This window comes from Hylobates moloch, unplaced genomic scaffold (genome assembly GCF_009828535.3).
Source record: "Hylobates moloch isolate HMO894 unplaced genomic scaffold, HMol_V3 SCAFFOLD_18, whole genome shotgun sequence".
Lineage (NCBI taxonomy): Eukaryota > Metazoa > Chordata > Mammalia > Primates > Hylobatidae > Hylobates > Hylobates moloch.
In genome coordinates, this window is record NW_026652293.1 from 68,038,809 (window position 1) to 68,065,887 (window position 27,079).

At 43.6% G+C, this 27,079-nt stretch overlaps 2 protein-coding genes across 2 annotated transcripts in view; one reads left to right on the forward strand and one right to left on the reverse strand.

Annotated features, from left to right (window-relative positions):
- The window catches only part of TBCE (tubulin folding cofactor E), a 29,940-nt gene extending 12,301 nt beyond the window's left edge, over positions 1–17,639 (forward strand). Inside the window, exons 4-13 of the mRNA XM_032136447.2 lie at positions 2,060–2,136; positions 3,572–3,667; positions 4,209–4,273; positions 4,367–4,431; positions 5,124–5,276; positions 6,889–7,042; positions 10,132–10,200; positions 11,406–11,465; positions 17,214–17,305; positions 17,525–17,639. Of these exons, the coding sequence (XP_031992338.1) occupies positions 2,060–2,136; positions 3,572–3,667; positions 4,209–4,273; positions 4,367–4,431; positions 5,124–5,276; positions 6,889–7,042; positions 10,132–10,200; positions 11,406–11,465; positions 17,214–17,305; positions 17,525–17,617 (924 nt within the window). The 3' untranslated portion in view covers positions 17,618–17,639. The remainder of the gene's footprint in view (positions 1–2,059; positions 2,137–3,571; positions 3,668–4,208; positions 4,274–4,366; positions 4,432–5,123; positions 5,277–6,888; positions 7,043–10,131; positions 10,201–11,405; positions 11,466–17,213; positions 17,306–17,524) is intronic.
- Positions 17,640–17,868: 229 nt separating this feature from the next.
- The window catches only part of B3GALNT2 (beta-1,3-N-acetylgalactosaminyltransferase 2), a 59,245-nt gene continuing 50,034 nt past the window's right edge, over positions 17,869–27,079 (reverse strand). The window contains exons 9-12 of the mRNA XM_032136445.2: positions 24,449–24,574; positions 23,049–23,208; positions 21,976–22,032; positions 17,869–19,205 (exon numbers count right to left, since the gene is read on the reverse strand). Of these exons, the coding sequence (XP_031992336.1) occupies positions 19,071–19,205; positions 21,976–22,032; positions 23,049–23,208; positions 24,449–24,574 (478 nt within the window). The 3' untranslated portion in view covers positions 17,869–19,070. The remainder of the gene's footprint in view (positions 19,206–21,975; positions 22,033–23,048; positions 23,209–24,448; positions 24,575–27,079) is intronic.

The following is a 27,079-nucleotide window of genomic DNA, read 5'->3' on the forward strand; positions in this document are numbered from 1 at the left end:
TCGCCACCATGCCCAGCTTATTTTTGTATTTTTAGTAGGGACAGGGTTTCACCATGTTGGCCAGGATGGTCTTGAACTCCTGACCTCAAATGATCTGCCCGCCTCAGCCTCCCAAAATGCTGGGATTACAGGCGTGAGCCACCGCGCCCAGCTCGGGCATTCCCCTTTCAAACCAAGGGTGTAGAAATACATTCCCAGCCATGTTCACCCAGGAAGTGCCACAGAGGCCACTCAGTGAGAGACAGGTGGGCCCCTTGTGCCCTTAATATGCCCACGGCCATGGAGCCTCTTTCCTAGGGCCCCTCCTCTGTGAGGCGCTTACTCCCTCTCAAGGTGTAGATGTAGCTGGAAGACGAGAAGGGGCCAGGCACTGGCACTGGCGCTCACACCTGCAATCCCAGCGCTTTGGGAGGCTGAGGTGGGAGGATCACTTGAGCCCGGGAGTTTGAGGCTGCAGTGAGCTAGGATTGCACCTTTGCACTCCAGCCTGGGCGACAGAGCAAGACCCATCTCACCCTCCAAATAAACTAGGAAGGGCACACAGAAATTCAGGTGGTGGAGATGGCAGTAAAGTTCCAATGAGAAAATTTAGAAATAGTTGGTGAGGCTGGTCATGGTGGCTCTCACCTATAATTCCAGCCAGCACTTTCAGAGGCCCAGGCAGGAGAATCGCTTGAGGCCAGGAGTTCAAGACCCACCTAGGCAACATAGAAAGATCCTGTAGATGCTATATATATATAATATATTATTATACCTAATTATATAATATATAATAATTTTTTGTAAAATTTTTTTTTGTAAAAAAAAAAAATTAGGCTCATGCGCAGTGTGGTGGCAGCAGGCACGGTCTCGACATGCAGAAAGACGCCAGCAAGTTTGTGGATCTGTGCGTGCCGCAGAAATGCTCCACCAGCAACTGCATCATCAGTGCCAAGGACCACACATCCATGCGGATGAACGTGGCCAAGGCCAGTGAGGTCACGGGCAGGTTTAACAGCCAGTTTAAAACCTGTGCTATCTGCAGGACTGTTTGCAGGATGGGTGAGTCAGATGATTCCATTCTCTAACTGGCCATGGCCAAGGGCGTCATGTCAACTATTTGGTTTTTGAGATGGAGTCTTGCTCTGTTGTCTAGGCTGGAGTGCAGTCGTGTGATACTGGCTCACTGCAACCTCTGCCTCCTGGGCCAAAACGATTCTCCTGCCTCAGCCTCCCAAGTAGCTGGGATTACAGACGTGCACTACCACGCCCGGCTAATTTTTTGTATTTTTCGTAGAGATGGGTTTTCACCATGTTGGCCAGGCTGGTCTCAAACTCCCGACCTCAAGCAGTCTGCCCGCCTCAGCCTCCCAAAGTGCTAGGATTACAGGCGTGTGCCACATAACCGGCCATTTTTGTATTTTTAGTAGTAATGGGGTTTCATCATGTTGGCCAGGCTGGTCTCCAACTCCTGACCTCAAGTGATCCACCTGCCTCGGCCTCCCAAAGTGCTGGGATTACAGGCATGAACCACCGTGCCCGACCTCAAAGAACTTTTGACTGGAGAGAATCATGGATGTAGAATATTTGTCATAAATATATAATGAAAACTTAATTAAAAAAATAGTGAAAGAAATAATCGTTGAGAAATTTATGAAAGGATGTGAAAAATTAGCATATCCTTTACAAACCCAGATTGGCATTTAGAATTGGGGAAAAGTGTGTAACATCAATTTACTTATTTTGGTTAAGCAAATTCTATCAAATAATAATATGTGCAGTTAGTATCTCCTGTTCCACCTCGTAGCTGCTTTACCTAAACCATGCATTGACACCTACCTCCAAGGCCTCAAAGTGCCCACAGTATGTGCTCCCACAGCATTAAAATGCACCCCCTTAACATTCTATTTATCACCCCCCACCACCGTTCCAGGCCTGAAACATAGTCTTATGAACTGTCCTTGAAGCACTTGTTTGCTGAAACAGTAACTGAGCTGAATCCTTGTGGTGGTTCCTGTGAACACCCGGGAAGAAACAGCCAGCAGAGGCCACCTGAGCCTGAACCGAGTTTCTCTTCCAGGTGCTGCGGTGTGCTGCGGGGTGCCCAGGCCTGGAGGAACTCTACCTTGAGTCTGACAATATTTTCATTTCCGAAAGGTAACTAGCGCTTACCTGAATGCATCTATCCCCATTTAATCATCATTCTGAGTAAATAAATGGTATCAATTATATCTAACCTTAATTTTTAGAAGGATTTGCAAACAAGAATTAGGAAAAATGCTTATTATTCATTGCCTTTGCAAATTAGAGTTTCACTAATTGGTTCTAATCAAAGGAAACTCATCAGAATTAAATATTTGTGAAGACATGAGTTATATTAGTTTTGCATCAGTGTATTAACTTGCTGTTTCTTTTTTTTTTTTTTTGAGACAGAGTCTCACTCTGTCGCCCAGGCTGGAGTGCAGTGGCGATCTTGGCTCACTGTAACCTCCGCCTCCTGAGTTCAAGCGATTCTCCTGCCTCAGCCTCCCGAGTAGCTGGGATTATAGGTGCCGGCCACCACGCCCGGCTAATTTTCTTTATTTTTAGTAGAGATGGGGTTTCACTGTCTTGGCCAGGCTGGTCTCGAACTCCTGACCTTGTGAGCCACTATGCCTGGCCAACTTGCTATTTCTATATGGAAGTTCTGTAGGATATGCCATAAGGATTAAATAATGTATTTTTCATTAGCATCATCTGTTTAAGGTCATTGTACCAAAGTCCATGTAAAACCTTGTTCTCTGAAATATATTGCTGCCTCATCTCCTTTTTTAATTAATAATATTAAATTACTATGTAAAATTAACCTAACTGTGGGAAAATTTACAACAAATTCTGAATTAAAGGATTCAGAATCTTAAAGATTTTCGTTTACAGAAGGGTTTCATTATGTAGGCAAATGCAGGTGTTTTTTTTTTTTTTTTTTTTTGAGACAGAGTTTCGTTCTTGTCACCCAGGCTGGAGTGCAATGGCGCCATCTCGGCTCACTGCAACCTCCACCTCCCTGGTTCAAGTGATTCTCCTGCCTCAGCCTCCCGTGTAGCTGGGACTACAGGCACGTGCCACCATGCCTGGCTAATTTTTGTATTTTTAGTAGAGACGGGGTTTCACCATGTTGGCCCAGCTGGTCTTGAACTTGACCTCAGGTGATCCGCCTGCCTCGGCCTCCCAAAGTGCTGGGATTATGGCATGAGCCACCGTGCCTGGCCTGCAGGTTTTTTAAATTAAATTTTTTTATTTTGAGATAATCATATATTCACATGAAGTTTTATAAGAAATGATACACAGAGATCACTTGTACCCATGACCCAGGTTCCCCCATTGGTAACAAGTTGCAAAACTATGATATAGGATCACAGGCTAGGTGTGACACTGATACCGGCAGGAATGTGTGCATCACCACAGGGACCCCTCAGGTTGCCCCTTTACAGTCATATTCACTTGCTTCTTACCCCCCACCCTCCATCGCACCAAATGCAGGGGTTTTAAGGCTGTATCTTTGAAAACAATTAAGAGATAAATTCACGGTGAAAAAATTTTATTTTCCATACAGGCCAACAGATGTTCTCCAGACAATCAAGTTATTAGACCTTTCCTCTAATCAATTAATTGATGAAAATCAGCTGTATCTTATAGCCCACCTGCCCAGGTAATTTGCCCCTAAATGCCTGATACAATAGTGTTCAGTCAATTCTTAGTGAAGCAGTTTTCGTATGCTATGTATGCTTTCTCATTAGAAACGTGATCACAATGATGGAATTTCTAAATTGAGTAATTCCCTTTGGGAAATTTTCATTTGAATTCATTTAGAAAATTTACTTGTGAACCCTGTATAATGTGAACTATGTCTGTACCAGATAATTGGAAGAATGAATAATTTGACCCTGGTGATAATGCCAAGAGTCATTCATTAAACTCCGGGCAGGAGACTGTGTCTCTTTCCTCTGAGACGCATTTAGCACCTGACATAGCAGTAGGTACTCAAGAACCATTAGGTGACCATAGAGTCATTAGAACATAGGATAAAGAGTTCACTTTGCACGTCCTAAGTTGGACTTTATGATTTCTCAGTATTTTACATGGGATTAAAAACCCAGGGTGTAGGAAAAAATTTACAAACCGAGTCTGGTTGATACCCCATAGCATTTTAAATTGTTCTGTGTAATCAAATTTTACATTTTGAATTTCAGGTTAGAAAAATTAATCCTCTCTGACATTGGAATTTCTTCTCTACATTTTCCGGATGCTGGGATTGGTATATAAGATTAGTAAAGTTCCCCACTGCCCCCCCACACTATACTTCAGCTACTTTCACTTCTACTGTGTAACTTCATTCCTCTTTTTATAGGGTGCAAAACATCCATGTTCCCGTCCTTGAAGTACCTTGTAGTAAATGACAATCAGATATCACAAGTAAGAGCTGCTTCGGAGTATGCCCAGCACACTGTTGCCTCTTTCCACTCTCAAGGCAGAGTTTGGAGGTTCCTTCTACCAAAAAAGTAAAAAAAAATTTAAATCGAAAGAGAAATGCCTCCTCAGCGTGAAACTCCTCATAAGAAGCCAAAAATATTAAGAAAGAAATTAGTTCACTTCACACTTAAGTGGACTTCACACTTAAACGGCACATAATAGAGTAAAAGTGGCTGGGCGCGGTGGCTCATGCCTGTAATCCCAGCACTTTGGGGGGCCGAGGCGGGCAGATCACCTGAGGTCAGGAGTTCGAGACCAGCCTGACCAACATGGTGAAACCCCATCTCTACTAAAAAAAAAATACAAAATTAACCAGGCGTGGTGGTGCTTGCCTGTACTCCCAGCTACTCGGGAGGCTGAGGCAGGAGAGTCGCCTGAACTCAGGAGGCAGAGGTTGTGATGAGCTGAGATCACGCCATTGCACTCCAGCCTGGGAAACGAGCGAAACTCCGTCTCAAAAAAAAAAAAAAAGAGTAAAAGTATGTGGTCTTTCTAGAGGGGGTTGCTTAGTGCATGATGAAATTCCCTGCCTCAGATTAGAACTAGGGACATGCTTTCCTGTTGCTGGTTCAAACTTCTGCAAAAGTAGCGTGAAACATACTGCTTTTCATTTATTTCCTTTTGCTGTGTTTCAGTGGTCGTTTTTCAATGAGCTAGACAAGTTACCAAGTCTACGGGCTTTGTCCTGCCTAAGAAACCCCCTGACCAAAGAGAACAAAGAAGCAGAGACGGCGCGTCTGCTCATTATTGCCAGCATTGGCCAGCTGGAGACGCTGAACAAATGTGAGGTGAGCACTGGCGTCATGACTAGCTATTTTTTAGGCTAGAAAATAAATGATTTTAGGCCAGGTGCCGTGGCTCACACCTGTGATCCCAGCACTTCGGGAGGCTGGGGCAGGCTGATCGCTGGAGTCCAGGAGTTCGAGACCAGCCTGGGCAATCTGGTGAAACCCCATGTCTACAAAAAATACAGAAATTAGCTGCGTGGTGGCGCGCGCCTGTAAGTGCTTGTAGTCCCAGCTACTCAGGAGGCTGAAGTGGGAGAATCACCTGAGCCCGGGAGGCCAAGGCTGCAGTGGACCATGAACATGCCACTGCACTCCAGCCTGGGCAATGGAGTGAGACCCTGTCTTTTTATTTTTTTTTGAGACGGAGTCTCGCTCTGTCGCCCCGGCTGGAGTGCAGTGGCTCGGTCTCGGCTCACTGCAAGCTCCGCCTCCCGGGTTCACGCCATTCTCCTGCCTCAGCCTCCTGCGTAGCTGGGACTACAGGCGCCCGCCACCACGCCCGGCTAATTTTTTTGTGTTTTTAGTAGAGACAGGGTTTCACCGTGTTAGCCAGGATGGTCTCGATCTCCTGACCTCGTGATCCGCCCGCCTCGGCCTCCCAAAGTGCTGGGATTACAGGCGTGAGCCACCGCGCCCGGCCTTAATTTAAAGACCCTGTCTTAATTTTAAAAAAAACAAAACAAAAAAGAAGTAAAAAAATTATTTTTGAATATTGTAAAGGGGGTGAGATGTAGCTTTCCTCGGAATGGTAAAAGATGAGCCTTGTGCAGTTTCATAATAGTGGTTCTTTTCCAGCTCCTCAGGAGAGAGTACTCCACTTAGATCAGTGCACTATCGTTTGAGGCACACCAGGCACCTTCTCCATGTTTTCAGGGTATGTAGACAGAAAGAACACAGACCGCAGAGCTGCTTTCTCCTCTCCTTCTCAGCCACTCTTCCCCATAAAAGTGGGAAGTCCATGCCTTGTCCTTGCTGGCACTTTTGTGCATTCACTGGGAGTCAGTCAGCTCCACCAGAGCAGGCGCCTCCAGGCAGACCTCGGGGAGGCGACCCAGGGTACCTGGTGTAGTCCTGAAACTGGCCTATGTGCAAGTACTCGCATGAATTAAAAGTGTAGGCCAGGCACGGTGGCTCACACCTGTAATCCCAGCACTTTGGGAGGCCGAGGTTGGCAGATCGTGAGGTCAGGAGATCGAGATCATCCTGGCTAACATGGTGAAACACCGTCTCTACTAAAAATACAGAAAAATTAGCCAGGCATGGTGGCGTGCACCTGTAATCCCAGCTACTCCAGAGGCTGAGGCAGAAGAATCACTTGAATCTGGGAGGTGGAGGTTGCAGTGAGCTGAGGTCGTGCCACTGCACTCTAGCCTGGGCGACAGAGCGAGACTCCATCTCAAATTAAAAAAAAAAGAGTGTAAAACTGAAATTCTTTTTTCTAATAAACCCCTGAGTTCTGTCAGTGTTAAAAAGAAGGGTGAAAACTGTATCTTGTCCCTCTCAATTTCATATTTTCTGCATGTGCTATGGAGGAAGGACAAGGTGCAAAACGCAAAGGACTTGTTAGAAAAAAGCTTTCTAATAGGCTTGTTTTTATGTCACATCAACATAGATTCTCCCTGAGGAGAGGCGGAGAGCTGAGCTTGACTACCGAAAAGCTTTTGGAAATGAGTGGAAACAGGCTGGTGGACATAAGGATCCGGACAAAAACAGACTCAGCGAAGAATTCCTCATAGCCCATCCCAGATACCAGCTCCTCTGCCTGAGTACGTGCGTATACACTGGTGGCCTTCAGGTGGTGGGTTTCCAGCTGCAACAAAGTTTTTTCTTGGGTATCAAAAGAGGTTCTCAGTGTTGCTTTTGCCCTTCTTCCTTTCCTGGGCTTTTTGTATTCATCTAAATGGACTATAGGCACTTTCCTGGAGTGAGGGCAGCAGGGCAAGAGCAGTATCTTTCAGCAGGAGGAACCTGGGAGACTGTTTATGTTCTTGAAGTGGAGAGGTTTGGGGAAGGGAAAGCAATTCTTTTATTTATTTTTTTTATTTATTTATTTTTTGAGACGGAGTCTCGCTCTGTCACCCAGGCTGGAGTGCAGTGGCGCAATCTCGGCTCACTGCAAGCTCCGCCTCCCAGGTTCACGCCATTCTCCTGCCTCAGCCTCTCCGAGTAGCTGGGACTACAGGTGCCCGCCACCACGCCCGGCTAATTTTTTGTATTTTTTTAGTAGAGACGGGGTTTCACCGTGGTCTCGATCTCCTGACCTCGTGATCCGCCCGCCTCGGCCTCCCAAAGTGCTGGGATTACAAGCGTGAGCCACCGCGCCCGGCCAATTCTTTTATTTTTAAGAGATGGAGTCGGCCTGGCATGGTGGCTCGTGCCTGTAATCCCAGCACTTTGGGAGGCCGAGGCGGGCAGATCACGAGGTCGGGAGATCGAGACCATCCTGGCTAACATGGTGAAACCCCGTCCCTACTCAAAATACAAAAAAAAAAAAATTAGCCAGGCGTGGTGGCGGTCGCCTGCAGTCCCAGCTACTCAGGAGGCTGAGGCAGGAGAACGGCGTGAACCCGGGAGGCGGAGCTTGCAGTGAGCCTAGATCACGCCACTGTACTCCAGCCTGGGCAACAGAGCGAGACTCCATCTCAAAAAAAAAAAAAAAAAAAAAAAGAGTCTTGCTCTGTCGCCCAGGCCCAGGCTGGAGTGATCTCGGCTCACTGCAACCTCTGCCTCCCGGGTTCAAGTTATTCTTTTGCCTTAGTCTCCTGAGTAGCTGTGATTAGAGGTGCCCGCCACCACGCCTGGCTAATTTTTGTATTTTTAGTAGAGACAGGGTTTCACCATATTGGCCAGGCTGGTCTTGAACTCCTGACCTCAAGTGATCTACCTGCCTCAGCCTCTCAAAGTGCTGAGATTATAGGTGTGAGCCACCGTGTGTGGCGGGAAAGCACTTCTTTTTCTTCTTCTTTTTTTTTTTTTTTGAGACAGAGTCTTGCTCTGTCACCCAGGCTGGAGTGCAGTGGCACAATCTCAGCTCATTGCAACCTCCACCTCCTGGGTTCAAGTGATTCTCCTGCCTCAGCTTCCAGAATAGCTGGGACTACAGGTGCGCACCACCATGCCTGGCTAATTTTTGTATATTTATTTTTTGAGATGGAGTTTCGTTCTGTTGCCCAGGCTGGAGTGCAGTGGTGCAATCTCGGCTCACTGCAACCTCCGCCTCCTGGGTTCAAGCAATTATCCTGCCTCAGCCTCCTGAGAAGCTGGGATTACAGGCATGCGCCACTATGCCTGGCTAATTTCTTTTGTATTTTTAGTAGAGACGGGGTTTCATTATACTAGCCAGGCTGGCTTCGAACTCCTGACTTTGTGATCTGCCTGCCTCAGCCTCCCAAAGTGTTGGGATTACAGGCGTGAGCCACTGCGCCTGGCTGGGAAATCACTTCTTTTTTTTTTTTTTTTTTTTTTTTTTGTGAGACAGAATCTCGCTCTGTCGCCCAGGCTGGAGTGCAGTGGCGCGATCTCCGCTCACTGCAAGCTCCGCCTCCCGAGTTCACGCCATTCTCTTGCCTCAGCCTCCTGAGTAGCTGGGACTACAGGCACCCGCCACCACGCCTGGCTAATTTTTTGTATTTTTAGTAGGGACGAGGTTTCACCGTGTTAGCCAGGATGGTCTCGATCTCCTGACCTCTTGATCTGCCCGCCTCGGCCTCCCAAAGTGCTGGGATTACAGGCGAGAGCCACCGCGCCCAGCTGGCGTCCGTATTTTTTAAAGCCCCCCAGGTAATTCTAGTGAATAGGAAAGTTCGCATGAGCCTGCAGTAAGCTCTCGTCCCGAGGGCTCACTACCAAGGCTGGCACTTGGCATGTACAGTGGTTCCTTAAATCCTCCAGCCTGGTTCTTCAGGCTTTGAAGCTAAGAATTCATAAGTCTTTGTCCTCGATGTACTTTCCATTTTGTTTTGACTACATTATTATTCCACATTTCGCTTTTATTTCCTTTTTTATATTTCTTAATGCAAGAAGCTCACTGCATAAATGCTTTAGGCTTGAACAGTATCTTTAAGGAAGAAAAGCAGCCTAGAGGAATCACTTTCAAATGACTCCATTAGCCGGCCTAATTTCGTGGCCACGCTAGGTGAATTCTAAATCACTCGGGGGTTGGCAAGGGAAGATTCTGAAGCAGCCGGGCAGGTATTGTTGAGTACTTCACTGCTAAGTATGCTAGAAGACAAAAGCACAGATACATGGGGGGATTTGGAGAAATGCTGTCACTGTTTGGCCTAGAGCAGGAAAAAAGTACTGCCTTCCTCCTCTCCTATGGAGGCTGTGGTCCAGGCCGAGGAACTGGTTTGCAGTGTGGTACTGAGCACCCAGCCTGGCTCTGCACCATCTGGCTGAAACCTGGGGAAGTGTCCTGTGGATTGTGTCTCAGGTGGCACCAGGTTTCTTTCAGCACAGAAAGAGAACTGTAACCAAAGGTGACACTCGGGGAAAACATTTGAAGTATTTGAAGGCAGTCTTCTCTTGCTAGTTTGAGTCAGGACACCTAAGGAACAATGATGTAATACACGTGTAAACACGTTGTTTTTCATTTGTTGTCTTTTGTTGAGTTTCACTGGTCATTAACAATGAGCTAGATAAGCTACAGAGTCTGCAGCTCTGGGTAGATAGAAGATTCTGCCCTTGGAAGTGGTCGTTGTCCCTCACTCCTAAAAATCACGCTGAATAATGGCAGTTCCATGTGTCCTGGGAAAGGCGCAGGCTCTCTGGACACTTACCTATCCTTTGTTTGTTTTGTTTTTTTACTTATAGTGGCCTTTGGTTTATCATTCATCTCTTTTACTTTCTTAAACAGAATATGGTGCACCTGAAGATTGGGAACTCAAAACACAGCAACCACTTATGCTCAAAAACCAGCTACTAAGTAAGAATCTCAGATTCAAATAGTTTATTTGTATTTGAGTCCTTAGGTGCTGAAACAGTTAGTGTGTTTCTCTTAGGTACCTAAGTAAATGCCTTGAGTTTTAAATGAATTCTTTTTGTTTGTTTGTTTGTTTTTGTTTTCTGAGACAAAGTCTCCCTCTGTCCCCCAGGCTGGAGTGCAGTGGCGTGATCTCAGCTCACTGCAACCTCCACCTCCCAGGTTCTAAGCGATTCTCCTGCCTCAGCCTCTGGAGTAGCTGGGACTACAGGCATGCACAACCACGCCCGGCTAATTTTTTTTAATTGAGACGGAGTTTTGCTCTTGTTGCCCAGACTGGAGTGCAGTGGCACGATCTCGGCTCACCGCAACCTCCGCCTCCCGGGTTCAAGCGATTCTCGTGCTTCATCCTCCCGAGTAGCTGAGATTACAGGCATGCGCCACCACGCCCAGTTAATTTTGTTTTGTTTTTTTTTTTTGAGACGGAGCCTCGCTCTGTCACCCAGGCTGGAGTGCTGTGGCGCGATCTTGGCTCACTGCAAGCTCCGCCTCCCGGGTTCACGCCATTCTCCTGCCTCAGCCTCTCCCAGTAGCTGGGACTACAGGCGCCCGCCACCACGCCCGGCTAATTTTTTGTATTTTTTAGTAGAGACAGGGTTTCACCGTGGTCTCGATCTCCTGACCTCGTGATCCGCCCACCTCTATTTTTAGTAGAGATGGGGTTTCACCATGTTGGCCAGGCTGGTCTCAAACTCCTGACCTCAGGAGATCCACCCACCCCGGCCTCCCAAAACGCCAGGATTAGAGGCATGAGCCACCGTGCCCAGTCAAAGAAATGAATTCTTTACAACATATCTAAATTCTTGTACATTTTTGTAACTCCTGTGTTTTAAACTCATTTAATAGTGTTATAAATGTGGGAGGTATTGGAGTTGTGAACCAAATTGTGATTTGTGAATTTATGACTTGAAAACCTAGCCAAGCTGTCAGAAAAGAAGTACTAAGTGGGGAAAAGGGAAAGTGTTGTCCAGCTGTTTTTTGTTGTTGTTAGCAATCCATGGAAGGATTAATAGAATCTTAAACATTGGTTAGACCTGCCAATTTGCACTGAATAGCTCTATCATTTGGCCATCTGTTGATGTGTGTGGATAATTTAAATCCATGTAATAGTAGATATCAATTAGTGTTTTTCTTTGTTTCTCTTAAAGCACTGAAGATAAAATACCCTCATCAACTTGATCAGAAAGTCCTAGAGAAACAACTGCCAGGTAAGAAGAATGAGCCTATCTTTTCCTTAAACTCTGAATCATTGGCCTAGATATGAGTCAGCTAAAATCAAAACCTTTAACTCATGTCTCAAAGTGTGGACTTCAGAGCTTATAGGTTTTCATTAGTCTTTCATATTCTAAAATACAATCAATCATGCTAATATCACTCCCCCATGCCCCCAAAAGTTCAGGTCTCCCATAACTTTATCAGCTGAAAGCCGTTTGTTGAAATTGGAAGCCCCTGCATATAATCTCTCTCACACACACACACACACACACACACACACACACACACACACGTATTTTTTGAGACAGGGCCTCACTCTGTCACCCAGGTTGGAATGCAGTGGCACCATCTCAGCTCACCCAGCCTCTGCTTCCTGGGCTCAAGCAATTCTCCAGCCTCAGCCTCCATGTAGCTGAGACTACAGGTGCGAGCCACCAACACCCGGCTAATTTTTGTATTTTTTGTAGAGATGGGTTTTTGCCATGTTGCCCAGGCTGGTCTCGAATTCCTGAGCTCAAAGCCATCTGCCTGCCTCAGCCTCCCAGTGTTGGGATTATAGGCATGAGCCACTGCAGTTGGCCTAAATTGTATTTTTAACCAAAAACCTGAGAGCTTGAATGGCATAGCCTTTTGGAAGCATTCCCCAAGCCTGCTGCTATTTCCAGGGAGACTAACACTGGGTTTGGGGTCTGCTTCTCATCCCTTCATAAGAGACGAGCTATGTCCTGGTGAACTGAATTCTTATGGGAGGTTTGTGACTGCTTACATTCTACTTCTGCTCCTGACTGATCAGGAGTCCCTGCAAAAACAATTCGCAGATGCTCTTTTAATGAACACTCTGAAATGGTTTTCTTTGAGAAAGCTACCTTAGAACTTAAAAAAACTGTGCTACTGGAACTGAATTACTTTTATTTGGAAAATAAATATGCTTGTGTCAATAAATTAGATCAACATAACTTACCTTAAACTTTCACTCAAAAGAAAAATGAAATTATAGTCTATTTTTGAGTATGCCATGATACTGTGAATTCTCAAGATTAAACTTGATTCATAGCTAAATACTAAAATATAAATAATTTAGAGCAGTGAGGATTTAAATAAATGAAATACACATCAGCTTAATGACTCTAGTACACTGGGTTTCTTTGTTTGCCCGTCAGTGCAGTAAATTCACATTGATTTTTAAATTAGTTTCTATCAGATAAAGCCAGCTTATCATGGTATTGCTTATAGAAGGCCTTAGCTGTGTTCAAAGAAGTACCTTTGTGATTGATAACCATCCATTTAGTGTTAATTTACCACAACGTCTCCATTTTTATTTATTCACAATCCAGTTTCTACTCCTGTAATATGGAATTTGGCTACTGCTGTGTAATGGATTAGAATTAGTGATTTCCCCCTTCATTATTCTGTTGGAGACAGACTAGTCAGAGGGCCAGGACTGTTTTTTTTTTTATGTTTTTTCAGATGGGGTCTGGCTGTCACTCAGGCTGGAGTGCAGTGGTGCCATCTTGGCTCACTGCAGGCTCCATCACCTTGATCCCAGGCTCAAGTGATCCTCCCACCTCAGCCTCCTGAGTAGCTGGGACTATAGGCACGAACCACCACACCCTGCTAATTTTTTTGATTTTTAGTAGAGATGAAGCCTTGCTATGTTGCTAAGGCTGGCCTCAAACTCCTGAGCTCAAGCAGTTCTCCTGTCATCACCTCCCAAAGTGCTGGGATTATAGGTGTGAGCCACCATGCCTGGAGGGCCAGGACTTTCTGTGAATGTTTTTGGCCTTCGATGTCTTTGCACGTTTCCTTTTGCCTTTGCAGATCCATCAAATCAATTCATGGGAATGTTACCACTACAGAGTATTTGCTCAAGAATATTGTCATTAGACCTGTTTCGTTAAGCTTTCCGTCTCAGTCTTTCTCTGGAAGGCACTGAGGTAGACCTGCCAAGGCCTGCCATCTGGGCATATGCCTGAATGCAGCCCTTGGCTGGGGGTGACAGTGCCGCCTTACCCTTCTCTACTTCCACACTGTACACCTGACTGGTATCCCAGGTCTTCTGAGATTTAGTTAGCCATTTTGGGAACACCCACTGCATTCATGCTGTTTTTATTAATCTTTGGGTAGAGCTAGCAGAGATTTGACTATCCATAGAAATTATATGTAAGAATTACTACTTTAAACTATTCAGAATCTGAGTCCTATATTCTATAAACTCAGCAGTAAGCCAGCAGATTACAAGGGTTCCTTTTTTTCCGCTTTTTTATTTGCTTTTCTGTTTCTCAAATGTACACTCACTCACTCACACAAAGGTTCTTAATACTAATTCTTATGCCACATGCTGTGAATATTTAACCACTAACATAGGTAAATGTCTTCTAAAAAGAAAGGTAATAGCCAGGCATGGTGGCTCACACCTGTAATCCTAGCACTTTGGGAGGCCGAGGTGGGCAAATTGCTTGAGCCCAGGAGTTCGAGACCAGCTTGAGCAACATGGTGAAACCCCGTCTCTACAAAAATAAATACAAAAATTAGCTGGGTGTGGTGGTGCATGCCTGTAGTCCAGCTACTTGGGCGGCTGAGGTGAGAGGATCACTTGAGCTCAGGAAGTTGAGGCTGCAGTGAGCTGTGATTGAGCCACTGCAATCCGGCCTGGGTGACAGAGTGAGACCCTGTCTGTCTAAAATTTAAAAAAAAAAAAAAAAATACTGCAATATCATTTTTTTAATCCATTACATTAGCAAAATTAAAATACTGGCTGGCATGAAAAAGCAGTATACCCTTTTTTAAAGTCATGTGGGAATTACTATAAAAAGTTAAAAATACACATATGCTCTGACCAAGCGTTGTATCTTACAGCATTTGTAATGGTAAAGATAATAAGAATCTAAGTACTTGCAAGTGGGGGAATGGTGAATAAGCTCTGGTGGAACCACACAGCACACAAGGCATTGTCGGCCGGGTGCGGTGGCTCACACCTGTAATCCCAGCACTTTGGGAGGCCGAGGCGGGCGGATCACGAGGTCAGGAGATCGAGACCATCCTGGCTAACACAGTGAAACCCCATCTCTACTAAAAATGCAAAAAATTAGCCGGGCGTGGTGGTGGGCACCTGTAGTCCCAGCTACTCGGGAGGCTGAGGCAGGAGAATGGCTTGAACCCGGGAGGCGGAGCTTGCAGTGAGCAGAGATCGCGCCACTGCACTCCAGCCTGGGCGACAGAGCGAGACTCTGTCTCAAAAAAAAAAAACAAAACAAAACAAAACAAAAAAAACAAGGCACTGTCATGTGTCACTGAGGAGAGTGAAGCAGGTCTAGAGCTGCGCTGTCCAGTGTGGCTGCAATAACCACATGTGGCTATTTAAATTCATTAAAATAAAATAAATTTAGTTCTTCAGTCATACTCGCCACTTTCCAGGTGCTCAGTACCACATGTGGCTGCTATATTGGGCAGTGTATGTCTAGAGGACATGGCATGGAACTGGCATGAAAAGCTATACCATCATGTCATAAAGAAATACAAATGTAGTATGTCAATATATTATAAAACCTATACATCCTTTTTTTTTTTTTTTTTTTTTGAGACAGAGTCTCATTCTGTCACCCAGGCTAGAGTGCAGTGGCATGATCTCGGCTCACTGCAAACTCTGCCTTCCGGGTTCAAGCAACTCTCCCTGCATCAGCTTTCCAAGTAGCTGGGATAACAGGCACCCACCACCATGCCTGGCTAATTTTTGTATTTTTAGTAGAGACGGGGTTTCTCCACGTTGGCCAGGCTGGTCTCAAACTCCTGACCTCAGATGATCCGCCCGCCTCAGCCTCCCAAAGTGTTGTTGGGATTACAGGCGTAAGCCACTGCCCCTGGCTTAAAACCTATACATCCTTATATGAACACAGAAAAAAAAAAAAGGCCTAGAGGTATACCTCTCAAATTTTTAACATTGGTCATAGGCAGGTAAAAAGAAATAATTAGCTATTTCCATATTTTCTGAATGTTGACAGTCATGTTACTATATTAAAAATGGTAATGCTATTTATTACATACAAATTGCTTTCTTCTATAGAACCAGTATGAGTAGGCAGGTTTTTTTTTTTTGAGACAGGGTCTCACTTTGTTACCCAGGCTGGATGGAGTACAGTGGCGCGATCATGGCTCACTGTAGCCTCGGCCTCCTGGGCTCAAGTGATGATCCTCCCAAGCAGCTGGGACTAGAGGCATGCGTCGCTATGCTTGGTTAATTTTTTATTTTTTGTAGAATGGAGTATCCTCATGTTGCCCAGGCTGGTCTCGAATTCCTGGGCTCTGATCCCTCTGCCTCCCAAAGTGCTGGGGTTACAGGTGTGAGCAGGCCAGGCAGATTTCTTATTAGAACTGTTTTATGACCAAACTTTTTGTTTCTGGCATGTGTTAGGATTATGTCACTCCCCACTGGTGTGCAGCAGGTAACCCCTTCTCTCACCAGCCTTCAAACAATGAAAGCCAGTCCGTCTCCATCTTTTGAAAGGACTAGACTATCACATATTCACACATGAAAGAGCAAATTTTGTTAATTAAAAATATAAATTCTATTAACTATATTCAATACATACAAAAAGGCCAGTTTTTATTCTAAAATAAACATTTATTATCACAAGTTGCATAAAAACACACAGCTTTTACAAAAATGATTTTTGATAGAAAAATATGTTTGAATACACTGTGATATTTGTAGGAACACCACACTATTGCTGTATCTCCAGCTAAAGCTTCAAGGAAACTCTATTTCTCATAATCAAAATATCCACTATTTACCACAACCCGTCTTTGGAAAGAAGTTCATAGCGTATTCTGAACAAACCAAAGCATTTACTCGGAAGTTACGTTCCCATGCCTGGCAGTCACTTGTGTATGTTTAACACAGTTACACATTACATAATTACAGAATGGCGGCACTGGAAGGGACCTTGTAGATCATTTAGTCGACACTCTCATCTTACAGAGGGGGAACTAAGGCCAGATTGAGAGAAGTCCTCAGGATACCTGAGTCCCATTCCAGTGTTCGTTCAGTAATTCATAAGGAAGTCATCATAAAGGTTTAAAAAGAAAACGTTAATGACTCACTCCCTTTATTCTTCTGTGCTGAGAGTATCATTCTGGTTTATTCAGATATGAAAGAAATACACTACATGTATTTCTAGTACAGAATACCAGAAATGGTGTGAAACTCACTGTCAAAGGGCACTTAGGTCCGTTGGCTCCGTTTCCCACAGTTCTGCAAATGAACAGGTGGTACAAGACTCAGGCTTTCCCCTAATTACTTACTTGGGTAAAGTGACTTGGGTAAAATGACAGATACAGCCAGGCGCTGTGCTCATGCTTGTAATCCCAGCACTTTGGGAGGCCAAGGCAGGCGGATCACGAGGTCAGGAGTTCAAGACCAGCCTGGCCAACACGGTGAAACCCCGTCTCTACTAAAAATATAAAAGTTAGCTGGGTGTGGTGATGGGCACCAGCCACTCAGGAGGCTGAGGCAGGAGAATTGTTTGAACCCGGGAAGTGGAGGTTGCAGTGAGCTGAGATTACACCATTGCGCTCCAGCCTGGGCGACAGAGCAAGACTTAAGTAAGTCTCAAAAAAAAAAAAAAAAAAAGGGGACAGATACAGCTATCATTGCAATGATACTGTGGTCTCATCACATGAGCTAGTTTTACAGGTAACTGTCAGTCATTTGAGAGAACGAATGGACTTTTCTTGTCTTTTGATAGGCTCCATGACCATTCAAAAGGTGAAGGGATTGCTGTCACGTCTTCTCAAAGTTCCTGTGTCAGACCTTCTGTTGTCCTATGAAAGTCCCAAAGTAAGTTGCCCAGCAAAATACAAAGTCAAGCTTAGTCCTCATATTATGACATTAAACTGTCTCTAGATAGCAACAGTTTGATTCTAAATGGAGACCATAGGTCTGTTTGATTTTAAGGGTAAGCTACTGCCTGGGGACGGGGTGGGGGAAGAGTATGTGTAACATGCTTTATCGGATCTGTCTTAATCACATCCTTCCCCACCTTCATTCTAATTTTAGAAGCCGGGCAGAGAAATCGAGCTGGAAAATGACCTAAAGTCATTACAGTTTTATTCTGTGGAAAATGGAGATTGTCTATTAGTGCGATGGTGACAACCAACTAATAAAATTTAGAGACTACACTGCTTATCGTGTCTGGGGTTCACCGGAAATAAATGATTCACTGGAACAATTCTACTATCAAAACAAAGGGGGTTTACAACTTGCCCTAAGTATAACAAGGGATGTATTTTAACAACGGATGTATTTTTTGTTGGGAAGTAACCATTTCTAGGCTTATACATAATAGCAATAATAAAGGCTTTGAACCTACTAACGATTTTCTGATCTTACTTCATATTTATTTTTACAGTTCATCACTGCATTTCATGATAAGATTTAAATATTAAATAGAAACTAGCTAGCCTAATAAAATCTGAACACAGTTAATGTCTGTCATAAGACTAGTTGTAATGGAATTCTCTATTGAAACTACTATTTTAAAGGGTTACTAAAATGATTTGGTTGGTCATTTTGGAAAATGTCCCTTAAACTTGGGGAGACACATCGTCTACTATGTATAACAATATGCTATTATCTGTCTTCTCAGTTGCACTATTTCTAAGAGTACTTAAATTAATCACATGCTTTTCCCTACAATTACACCTAAGCTGAGTATATCTTCTTCTGTAGAAGATAACCAGCTTTGATTGAAATGTACTCATATTAGGTAAACATTAGGCAATGATAGGAGGAAAGCAAAACTAATTCTTTCAAAATGTCAACAATTTAGAAATATCCTTCCCGATGGCACTAAAACCCTGAGAGGTATTTGCTTTTATTCATACTCACAAAACTTTAGCATTTAAAAACTATGAGTACTAAACTGTGACCTTCAGGATTTATGTTAGATGGCAGAAAGAAAACTTGGTTATTAGTCTATCATATAAATGAACTTCTTTAAAACCAAGGTTTCAGAACTGAGAATCATCTTGGTTCCTCTTCAAGTTCAAGTTGCCCACTTCAGAGATCCACAAAATCTGACATTATTTCCAGAAGCCCCAAACTTTGGTATAAGTGACCACTGCTCAAATATGTGATCATATGATCACACAGCATTCCTGTGAGTTCTTTTTGTCCGATAATTATCCTAATTAAGCTCTACAGAGCTATCCTGCAATCCAGGTTGAAATTCAAACTCTCAGTTACTACTACAGATTTCTGAACTAGGCCAAGTTTTAACCAAAAACCATAGGTAATGGTGAATTACTAATTAGCCACAATGCATCAGGATTTAGAAATATTTTTTCTTTTATAAAATAACTTGGTATTTTTCTGATAATCTTCCAATAGATAAATAAAAACTTTTCTTATGCTACAGTACAAGTTGATTTTTAAGGAAATTTGTGCAAACATTAAGAAACACCGCATTGGTTCTGGGTGAAAGTGCTGGTCTGGAACTCTCTTGAAAGACCATACAGTCTACTGCTAAACCCTGGGACTCCTCAGACTTGCACTCAGATTATCGTTGGCCTGCCCTGATTTTAGACGCTAATTCAAGTCCCTGTTATCTTGCCTGACATCGACAAGGATCACCGCACCGTTCCTTCAGTTTCCACAGTTCCGTCAGTTCCCATGGAGAATACTGAGGAGAAGACAGCATTCCTGTCTCACAGGTCTTCTCACACAGCCACAGGCTGTCCTGTGGAGAAACAACCAAAGCCGATCTGAGAGTGGTGAAACTGTTTTAAGAGCATCAGAAAGTATGCACGTAGACAGCTTTTATGTATTCTAATGATGCTGAAATTATTTCAAGGATAACTCCATGTGTGGACTAACTGGTGAGGTGTGGGGGTGGCACCTCCTGATTTGGGAAAGCACCAGGTCCCACAGTCCTGTGGCTGTGGAATACAGAAACAAGGCGGTGTGTGGATGAAGTCAGTCAACAAATGCTATTCCGTAATGAACGATTTTAGAAACCACAGGGGAGTTTCATGTTTGCTAGTAAAGGTGTGTCTGTGGCAGTATTAGTAACACTATTATTCTGATGGAATGCTTACAATATTGTGGGACTCTACCCAAGTGCCTTGTAAATATCTCACTTAAATCTCACAGTAATGCTGTGAGGTAGGAACTATTTCCGTCTTACAACTGAGGAACAAACTAAGAGTTAAATAACTTGTTCAAGGTCACACGGCTGGTAAATGAAGAGGAGGGATTAAAGACTCCCAAACTCAAGTTCTTAACCACTAGACTATTTCCTAGCTACATGAATTGGCTTCTATTTCCAGCAATGTAGCAAAACACAAGAGAGAAACTCATTCAATGTTCTGACAACACAAAAATGTTGGATAAAATTAAAAACCTTTATAAAGCATGGCTGAACTCCATGATCAAAGAAGAAACAGGGTAGGAGAAAGTGCTGAGTCAGCATGTGCCTTGAAGGCAGCTGCTGATCCTTGGGTTTGGAAGGCCAAGCCCAGGAACAGGAGACTAATGGCAGACTGACACAGAGCTAGGATCTCTGAGGGGCCACAGCCTCGGGGGGATATAAGAAAACAAACTCGGCTTGTCTCTCAGTCCTGCCCCTCAGTGGGATGGAAAGGGTTCTCTCTCCCCTGAGCACCTATCCACAGCTTGCACTTAGGTAGGTCTGGGGCTGGTAGTCAGTCTGTGTAAGCCCAACAGTTCCAAGACAAAAGTCTAAAGTATTCATAGATGGTAGTATTCCTAGGTGCATGGCAGAAAAAAATGTAAATCCTCTCTGTAGGAATGCATTTTAAATATAGGACTCAGTTTCCAAAGACATCACATGGTCACCAAAAAAAGACTCAACACATCAGAAAATAAGCCCCATGAACAATAGTCTGTAGAAACAACAAACTGCAAATCAGACCCAGCAAAGACTACAGATCCCAGAATTACCAGATACAAAAAAGAATTCTATTCAAAGATGAGACAAAGTACAGCAAAGGAATCAGACTATCAAAGTGGACCATGTAGATGTGGGTTGATTTCTTGTCCTGGACTGAGAGCTGCTCTGGGGCCCCAGCTCTATGCAGGGCTTCTAACTGACAGACACTGCATGTGCCTTCTGTCCCCTGCACCTTCAATGGCCAAAGTGGAAGCTGCAAGAATCCAGAACAGAAATCTCCGAAGCTAAAGCCAGCTTTGTGCTTGGTTTCTTCCCAGGGCTCTAGTTTCCATTTTGGTCTCTACAGATTCATTTTTTTTTTCTGGTTCAGCAATAGTGTGTTTTAAATGATGTCTTATATTTCATGCAGTATCTTATTTGTATCGGTCAGAAGGGTTGAAGGATCCTTAGACTGCCGCACTCAATCAGTGGATTCTGTCGTTTTTTTTTTTTTTTGAGACGGAGTCTCACTCTGTCGCCCAGGCTGGAGTGCAGTCGTGCGATCTTGGCTCACTGCAAGCTCCGCCCCTGGGTTCATGCCATTCTCCTGCCTCAGCCGCCTGAGTAGCTGGGACTACAGGCGCCCGCCACTACGCCCGGCTAATTTTTTTTGTATTTTTAGTAGAGATGGGGTTTCACCGTGTTAGCCAGGATGGTCTCGATCTCCTGACCTCATGATCTGCCCGCCTCGGCCTCCCAAAGTGCTGGGATTACAGGTGTGAGTCACCATGCCCAGCTTTCTGTTGTTAAGTTTTGAAGCTGCAAATAATTTCTGATCAAATCTATGGAAACTGAATTTTTTGTAGGCAGGGGAACGTTCATTTATAACCTTTTGCTTTAAACTCAGAAAAATACTGTATGAGAAATAACCTAGGTGGATTATTGTGAATTAAAGCAACAGCATAACTATTATGGTAGAAGATCCTCATTCTTTCTGCCCATGGTGTGATATACACTACAGGTTTAGCATTCCAAATCTGAAAATTTGAAATCCAAAATCCAAAACTGCTTTTTTTTTTTTTTTTTTTTTTGAGATAGGGTCTCTCTCACTCTGTTGCCCAGGTGGGAGTGCAGTGGTGCATTCACAGCTCACTGCACCCTCGACCTCCCAGGCTCAAGTTGATCATCCTACCTTAGCCTCCTGAGTAGCTGGGACCACAGGCAGGCGCTGCCATGCCCAGCAAATTTTTCTGTAGTTTTTGTAGAGACGGGGTTTTCACCATGTTGCCCAGGCTGGTCTTGAACTCCTGGGCTCAAGTGATAACACCCACCTTGGCCTCCCAAAGTGTTGGGATTACAGGCATGTGCCACTATGCCCAGCCCAAAACTTTTTGAGAGCCAACATGACACTCAAAGGAAATGCTCACTGAAGCATTTCAGATTTTCAGATTTGAAATGTGGAACTTGTAAGTATAATGCAATTATTCTAAAATCCAAAAAAATCTGAAATCCTAAATACTTCTGGTCCCAGGCATTTTGGATAAGGGACACTCAACCTGTATATAGAAATCCACCTCCTCAACTCTTAAGAACCCTGAGGCCATCCCCAAAGACTTACCTGGTATCTTTTAGGTCCTATGGCTGCCATCCAGATGCCCATGCTTACATCTTCACCCTATACATGGCCCATAAAGTTTAAATTTAAAAATTTTAATGCTATTTTATTTGTAAAGACAAAACTGTGGCCACTCCCATCATAAACCACCTTTCTACTTTTTTGCTCTGTTATTATTCTAATATGAAATAGCAAAAATGGGTTCACACAAAGTCAAAGCTAGTGGTCTTTAATATGAAGCACCCCCACCACAAGGTAATGAGAAGATGAAACCGTGAGTAGACGACCCATCCTTCTCATGTACCTTAAGCTTCCAGGAAGCACTTTGGGCTTCCTCCTTAGGAATAAAAATCTTTCTATTCCTCCAGGGACTATAGTTTTTTTTTTTTTTTTTTTTTTGAGCCAGAGTCTCCCTCTGTCACCCAGTCTGGCATGCAGTGGCGCAATCTCAGCTCACTGCAACCTCTGCCTCCGGATTCACGTGATTTTCCTGCTTCAGCCTCCCAAGTAGTTGGGAATACAGGTGTGCACCCAGCTAATTTTTTGTATTTTTAGTAGAGATGGGGTTTCGCCATGTTGGCCAGGCTGGTTTCGAACTCCTAACCTCAAGTGATCTGCCTGCCTCGGCGTCCCAAAGTGCTAGGATTACAGGCATGAGCCACAGTGCCCAGCCTCCAGGGATGACACCTGTAAATACTAGCTGAAAACATAATAAGTAGGCTCAAAAAAGATTTAGGAATGGAATTTAAAGGCAAGATTTGAGGGATGCAGGGGTGCATCCTTAACCTTTGAGAGGTGATTCCTATACAGAGAGTAACATGCTTTTCCCCAAGGTGAGTGGGTTCTGCTTTCCATGATGGAATGCTGAGTGAGATGAAACTTGGTGTGATGAGTGTATACATAGGTGGGAAATCCTTAATTTTTTGTTTTTATTTTTTATTATAGAGATGGGTCTTGCTATGTTACCCAGGCTGGTCTTGAATTCCTGGGCTCAAGTGATCTACCCGCCTTAGCCTCCCAAAGTGCTGTGATTACAGGCGAGAGCCACCACGCCAAGCTAAGAAATTCTTAATTACCTGATAGGTCTTTAACCTCCCCGAGTTGCTTGCCAGCCACTTGACGATGTCCTTGGAGATCACATATCCTGACCCACATGCAAAGGCAGGGTAAGCGGGGCTGGGGTACTCCAACTCCTGCCACTTTCCGGTTCGGTCAACTGCCCAATTCAGTCTGAAACTGAGATGAAAAATAATGTGGCCTCTTGTGTTAGTCTGACACATATCCTGCCACTATTAAACTTGACTTCTTTATCATCACTACAAAGGAATAAGCTTGTAGAAGTGAGAAAAGAAAATAAGAAAATTTCTTTTTTTTTGAGATGGAGTTTTGCTCTTGTTGTTCAGGCTGGAGGGCAGTGGTGCCATCTCGGCTCACTGCAACCTCTGCCTCCCAGATTCAAGCAATTCTCCTGCCTCAGCCTCCCGAGTAGCTGGGATTACAGGCACGCACCATCATGACCAGCTAATTTTTTATATTTTTAGTAGAAACAGGGTTTCGCCATGTTGGCCAGGCTGGTCTTGAACTCCCGACTTCGGGTGATCCACCCTCCTCAGCCTCTCAAAGTGCTGGGATTACAGGCGTGAGCCACTGTGCCCCGCCAGAAAAAAATTTTTTAATCTAAGGAAAGGAATTATCATTTATCCAGTGTTGTTTTAGATAAAAGATTGGTATGTTAAATTTTTTCGAAGTTGCATTTGTAGAGTTTCTGAATGAAAAGCACTAGAAGATCACCCTGTGTTTTAGTATATATGAAAACAAAAAACCAAATCACTAATCCATATTGTATTCCTGAGGAAGCACAGAAAATGGTTTCAGAGACGTGTCACAAACATACTCTAACAAAATATACAGTAGCTTCTAATGTGAATACCATTTATTTCTTTGGCGTAAGAATAAAAGCCATATTGTTTTCCCTCCTTGACTACATTAGCCTGAGGCTTTTCATTTAAAAAATATTTTCCTCCAATTGTACAGTAATATAAAATTTATTATTAAGACAGGGTCTCCCTCTGTTGCCCAGGCTGGAGTGCAGTTGCAAAATCATAGCTCATTGCAGCCTCCAACTCCTGGGCTCAAGCAGTCTCCCTGCCTCAGCCTCTCAAGTAGCTAAGGGCTACAGGCTCACATCACCTTTTTTATTTTTTGTAGGGACAGGGTCTTGCAACGTTGCCCAGGCTAGTTTTGAACTCTTGGCCTCTAAGGATCCTCCCACCTCAGCCTTCCCAAAACTCTGGGATGACAGATGTGAGCCAGCATGACTGACCTAGAGTAATGAAATATATATTAACCCAGGAGTCTAGTACGAAATTGTATATCTCAACCACATTTTCAAAAAAAAAAAAAGGATATTTTATGCTTTATTAATTACATTTGATCAGGTACATGAATGCCAATGGGCTAAGAATGGTTAACTTACTTTCCCCACCAAAAATTAGGCCCATCCAGATTCTTTTGGGCAATCCTATTAAATACAGCTTCGAGGTCTATGTAACAGTCGTCATCTGTCTTCAGCAACAAATTGAAGCTGGTTGTTTCCACAGTCCTGTTGACACAAAAGGGGTAAGAAAGTCAGTGCAACCAGACAAAGAAACAAAGAAACACCAATGCAGTGGCGTCACTAACACTTTCATTCAAAACTGTACCTGTCATTATCTATATTTCTTATTCCTCAAATGTTGAGAACATTTGCTCTAACAAAATTTTGCTGCAATCAACTAAGGCCATCACTTGGTTTTTACTAAGTGGCATAACACGGAGAAGTACTAAGCTGATTTTAAAAGGTAAAGAAAGAGCATGATGAAGGAAAATATCTGGCTTAAATGGAACATACGTTCAAACAAATGCTTCTTAGGCATCATTCAACTCCTGCTGCCAAATCTATTAAACGTCTGAACCTTGCCCCATGTGTTGTTAATAACAAAGTCCCAGCATAATGAATTAGGTGTTACATCTGGGCCTCTCACACAGAACACTATTATACAAGATGCAGCTGATGCTACTATTTATATTACACTCAAAATATTTTATGGCTTAAAAAAACCTGACTTATTACACTGAAACATATTTTCCCTTGGAAACAACTTCCAGCAATTAAATAATTATAAATGACCTTCTGGAAGGCAAAGGACAGTGACTTCATTATCTAGACGTAAAATGTATAATCATGACTAAAGACAAAATTGACTCCTTCATTTCACATTGACAGTCCCTGTACATCTGTTTAAAAACGCAGTTTTGCTAGGGGGCCAGTCATATGTCAGAAATCTCAATAAAATAAATTTAGAATTTCATTAGGTCAAAGAATGGTGAATTTAACAATAATGGGTCCACACCAAATAGCATCACCCCATGTTTCTAAAGTTTATTTCCAATTAACAGCAGAAGGCATACATAATATTTGCTAATTAGAAATAAATTTTCATGATAAAGAATATTTAGGTCACTGATAACTGAAATAAAGAGGAAGAAATAATGAAACTCATTTGTGTGTGGAGATGGGTGATGCCAGCTGTGGGGACGCAGGTCCCAGATCAGAGTCCCGTTGAAGGTTACTGCAGCGATCCAGGGACAGAAGGTGGCAGCCAGAATAGCGACAGTGGAGACTAAGGGAGAGGCTAAGATACTTCCACACCTAGGAAATACCTTGCTCTAAAGAAGAGTCTGGGGCTCTCAGCCCTGACTTCCCACCCTCGGTACCTCCATGCCCATTCCTCACCTCAGCCTCACCTACAATTGCAACTCTCATTGGCAGCCCCAAATTAAAAGGAGGTTCTTTTTCTTATTACAGCTGTCTAAACTTAACCTAGCATTCGACACACCCAGATTTCCAACTTTCATTGACCTCTGCCCTCTACTCACAGGACGAGTCCCAAATTATATTAATTTGCCCCAGCAGGCCAGGTATGGTGGCTCATGCCTATAATCCCAGCACTTTGGGAGGCCAAGGCAGGAAGACTGCTTGAGACCTTGTTTCTATTAAAAAAAAAAAAAAATAAATAATTTGCTCCAGCTAAGAAACATTACCTTCCATAAACCAATTAGACCATCTACCCCTCGGGACCAGGGAACTGTATCCGTAAAGTACTGTTCTTGGTAACTTCCCACTCTGCCTAGGGCAACAGAGAAGAAAAGAAAGAGACAGACCCTGGGCCTCACCAAGGAACAGAAGAAGGTTTTTAAAAATAAAAGTGAAAAAAATAAAAGTGAATGCCCTTACAGGTTTGGCCTAATCAGAGATACAGTTTGAAAGTTTTGGCTCCATGGTCGGGATAGACAGTACCAGGAAACTCAACAGAAAATTTTGAGATCATAGAGTAACTAATAATTCTAATAACTATACCTGTTAAGATTATATATATAAAATATATATGTTACTATTATTATATATTGCTACTGTTATTCTTATAAAAGTAGGAATTAAAAGTAAGTTCCAAGAAACACTAGAGGGTCTGGGAAATTATAAATATGATAGATTCTGGGAGTTGTGGAATTTCAGTAAGCCAGCTATATAAGAGTTTTAGAATCAGGGAGGTAGTTTTTAAATGGATGGAGTAGAGACTGGAAGTATAAGGTAGATAGTCAGTAGAAGAGAATTCCTATCAGTAACCTAAATGTGAGTGACTATAACTGGGGAATCTGGGTTGGTGGGTATAAATACAACTAAAAATGGACCATTCCCAAACTCACTGATTTTTATCTAATGCTGGCTTGAGACAACCGAGGCAAGAAGAAATGACTCAAAATGAATCAACTTTTTTTTTTTTTTTTTGAGACAAAGTCTCACTCTGCCGCCCAGGCTGGAGTGCGGTGGTGTGATCTTGGCTCACTGCAACCTCCGCCTTCTGGGTTCAAGTGATTTTCATGCCTCAGCCCCCTGAGTAGCTGGGATTACAGGCGCTCACCACAACACTTGGCTAATTTTTGTATTTTTAGTAGAAACGGGGTTTCACCATGTTTGGCCAGGCTGGTCTCAGACTCCAGATCTCAAGTGATCTGCCTGCCTTGGCTTCCCAAAGTGCTGCTGGCAGGCATAAGCCACCAGCCAATT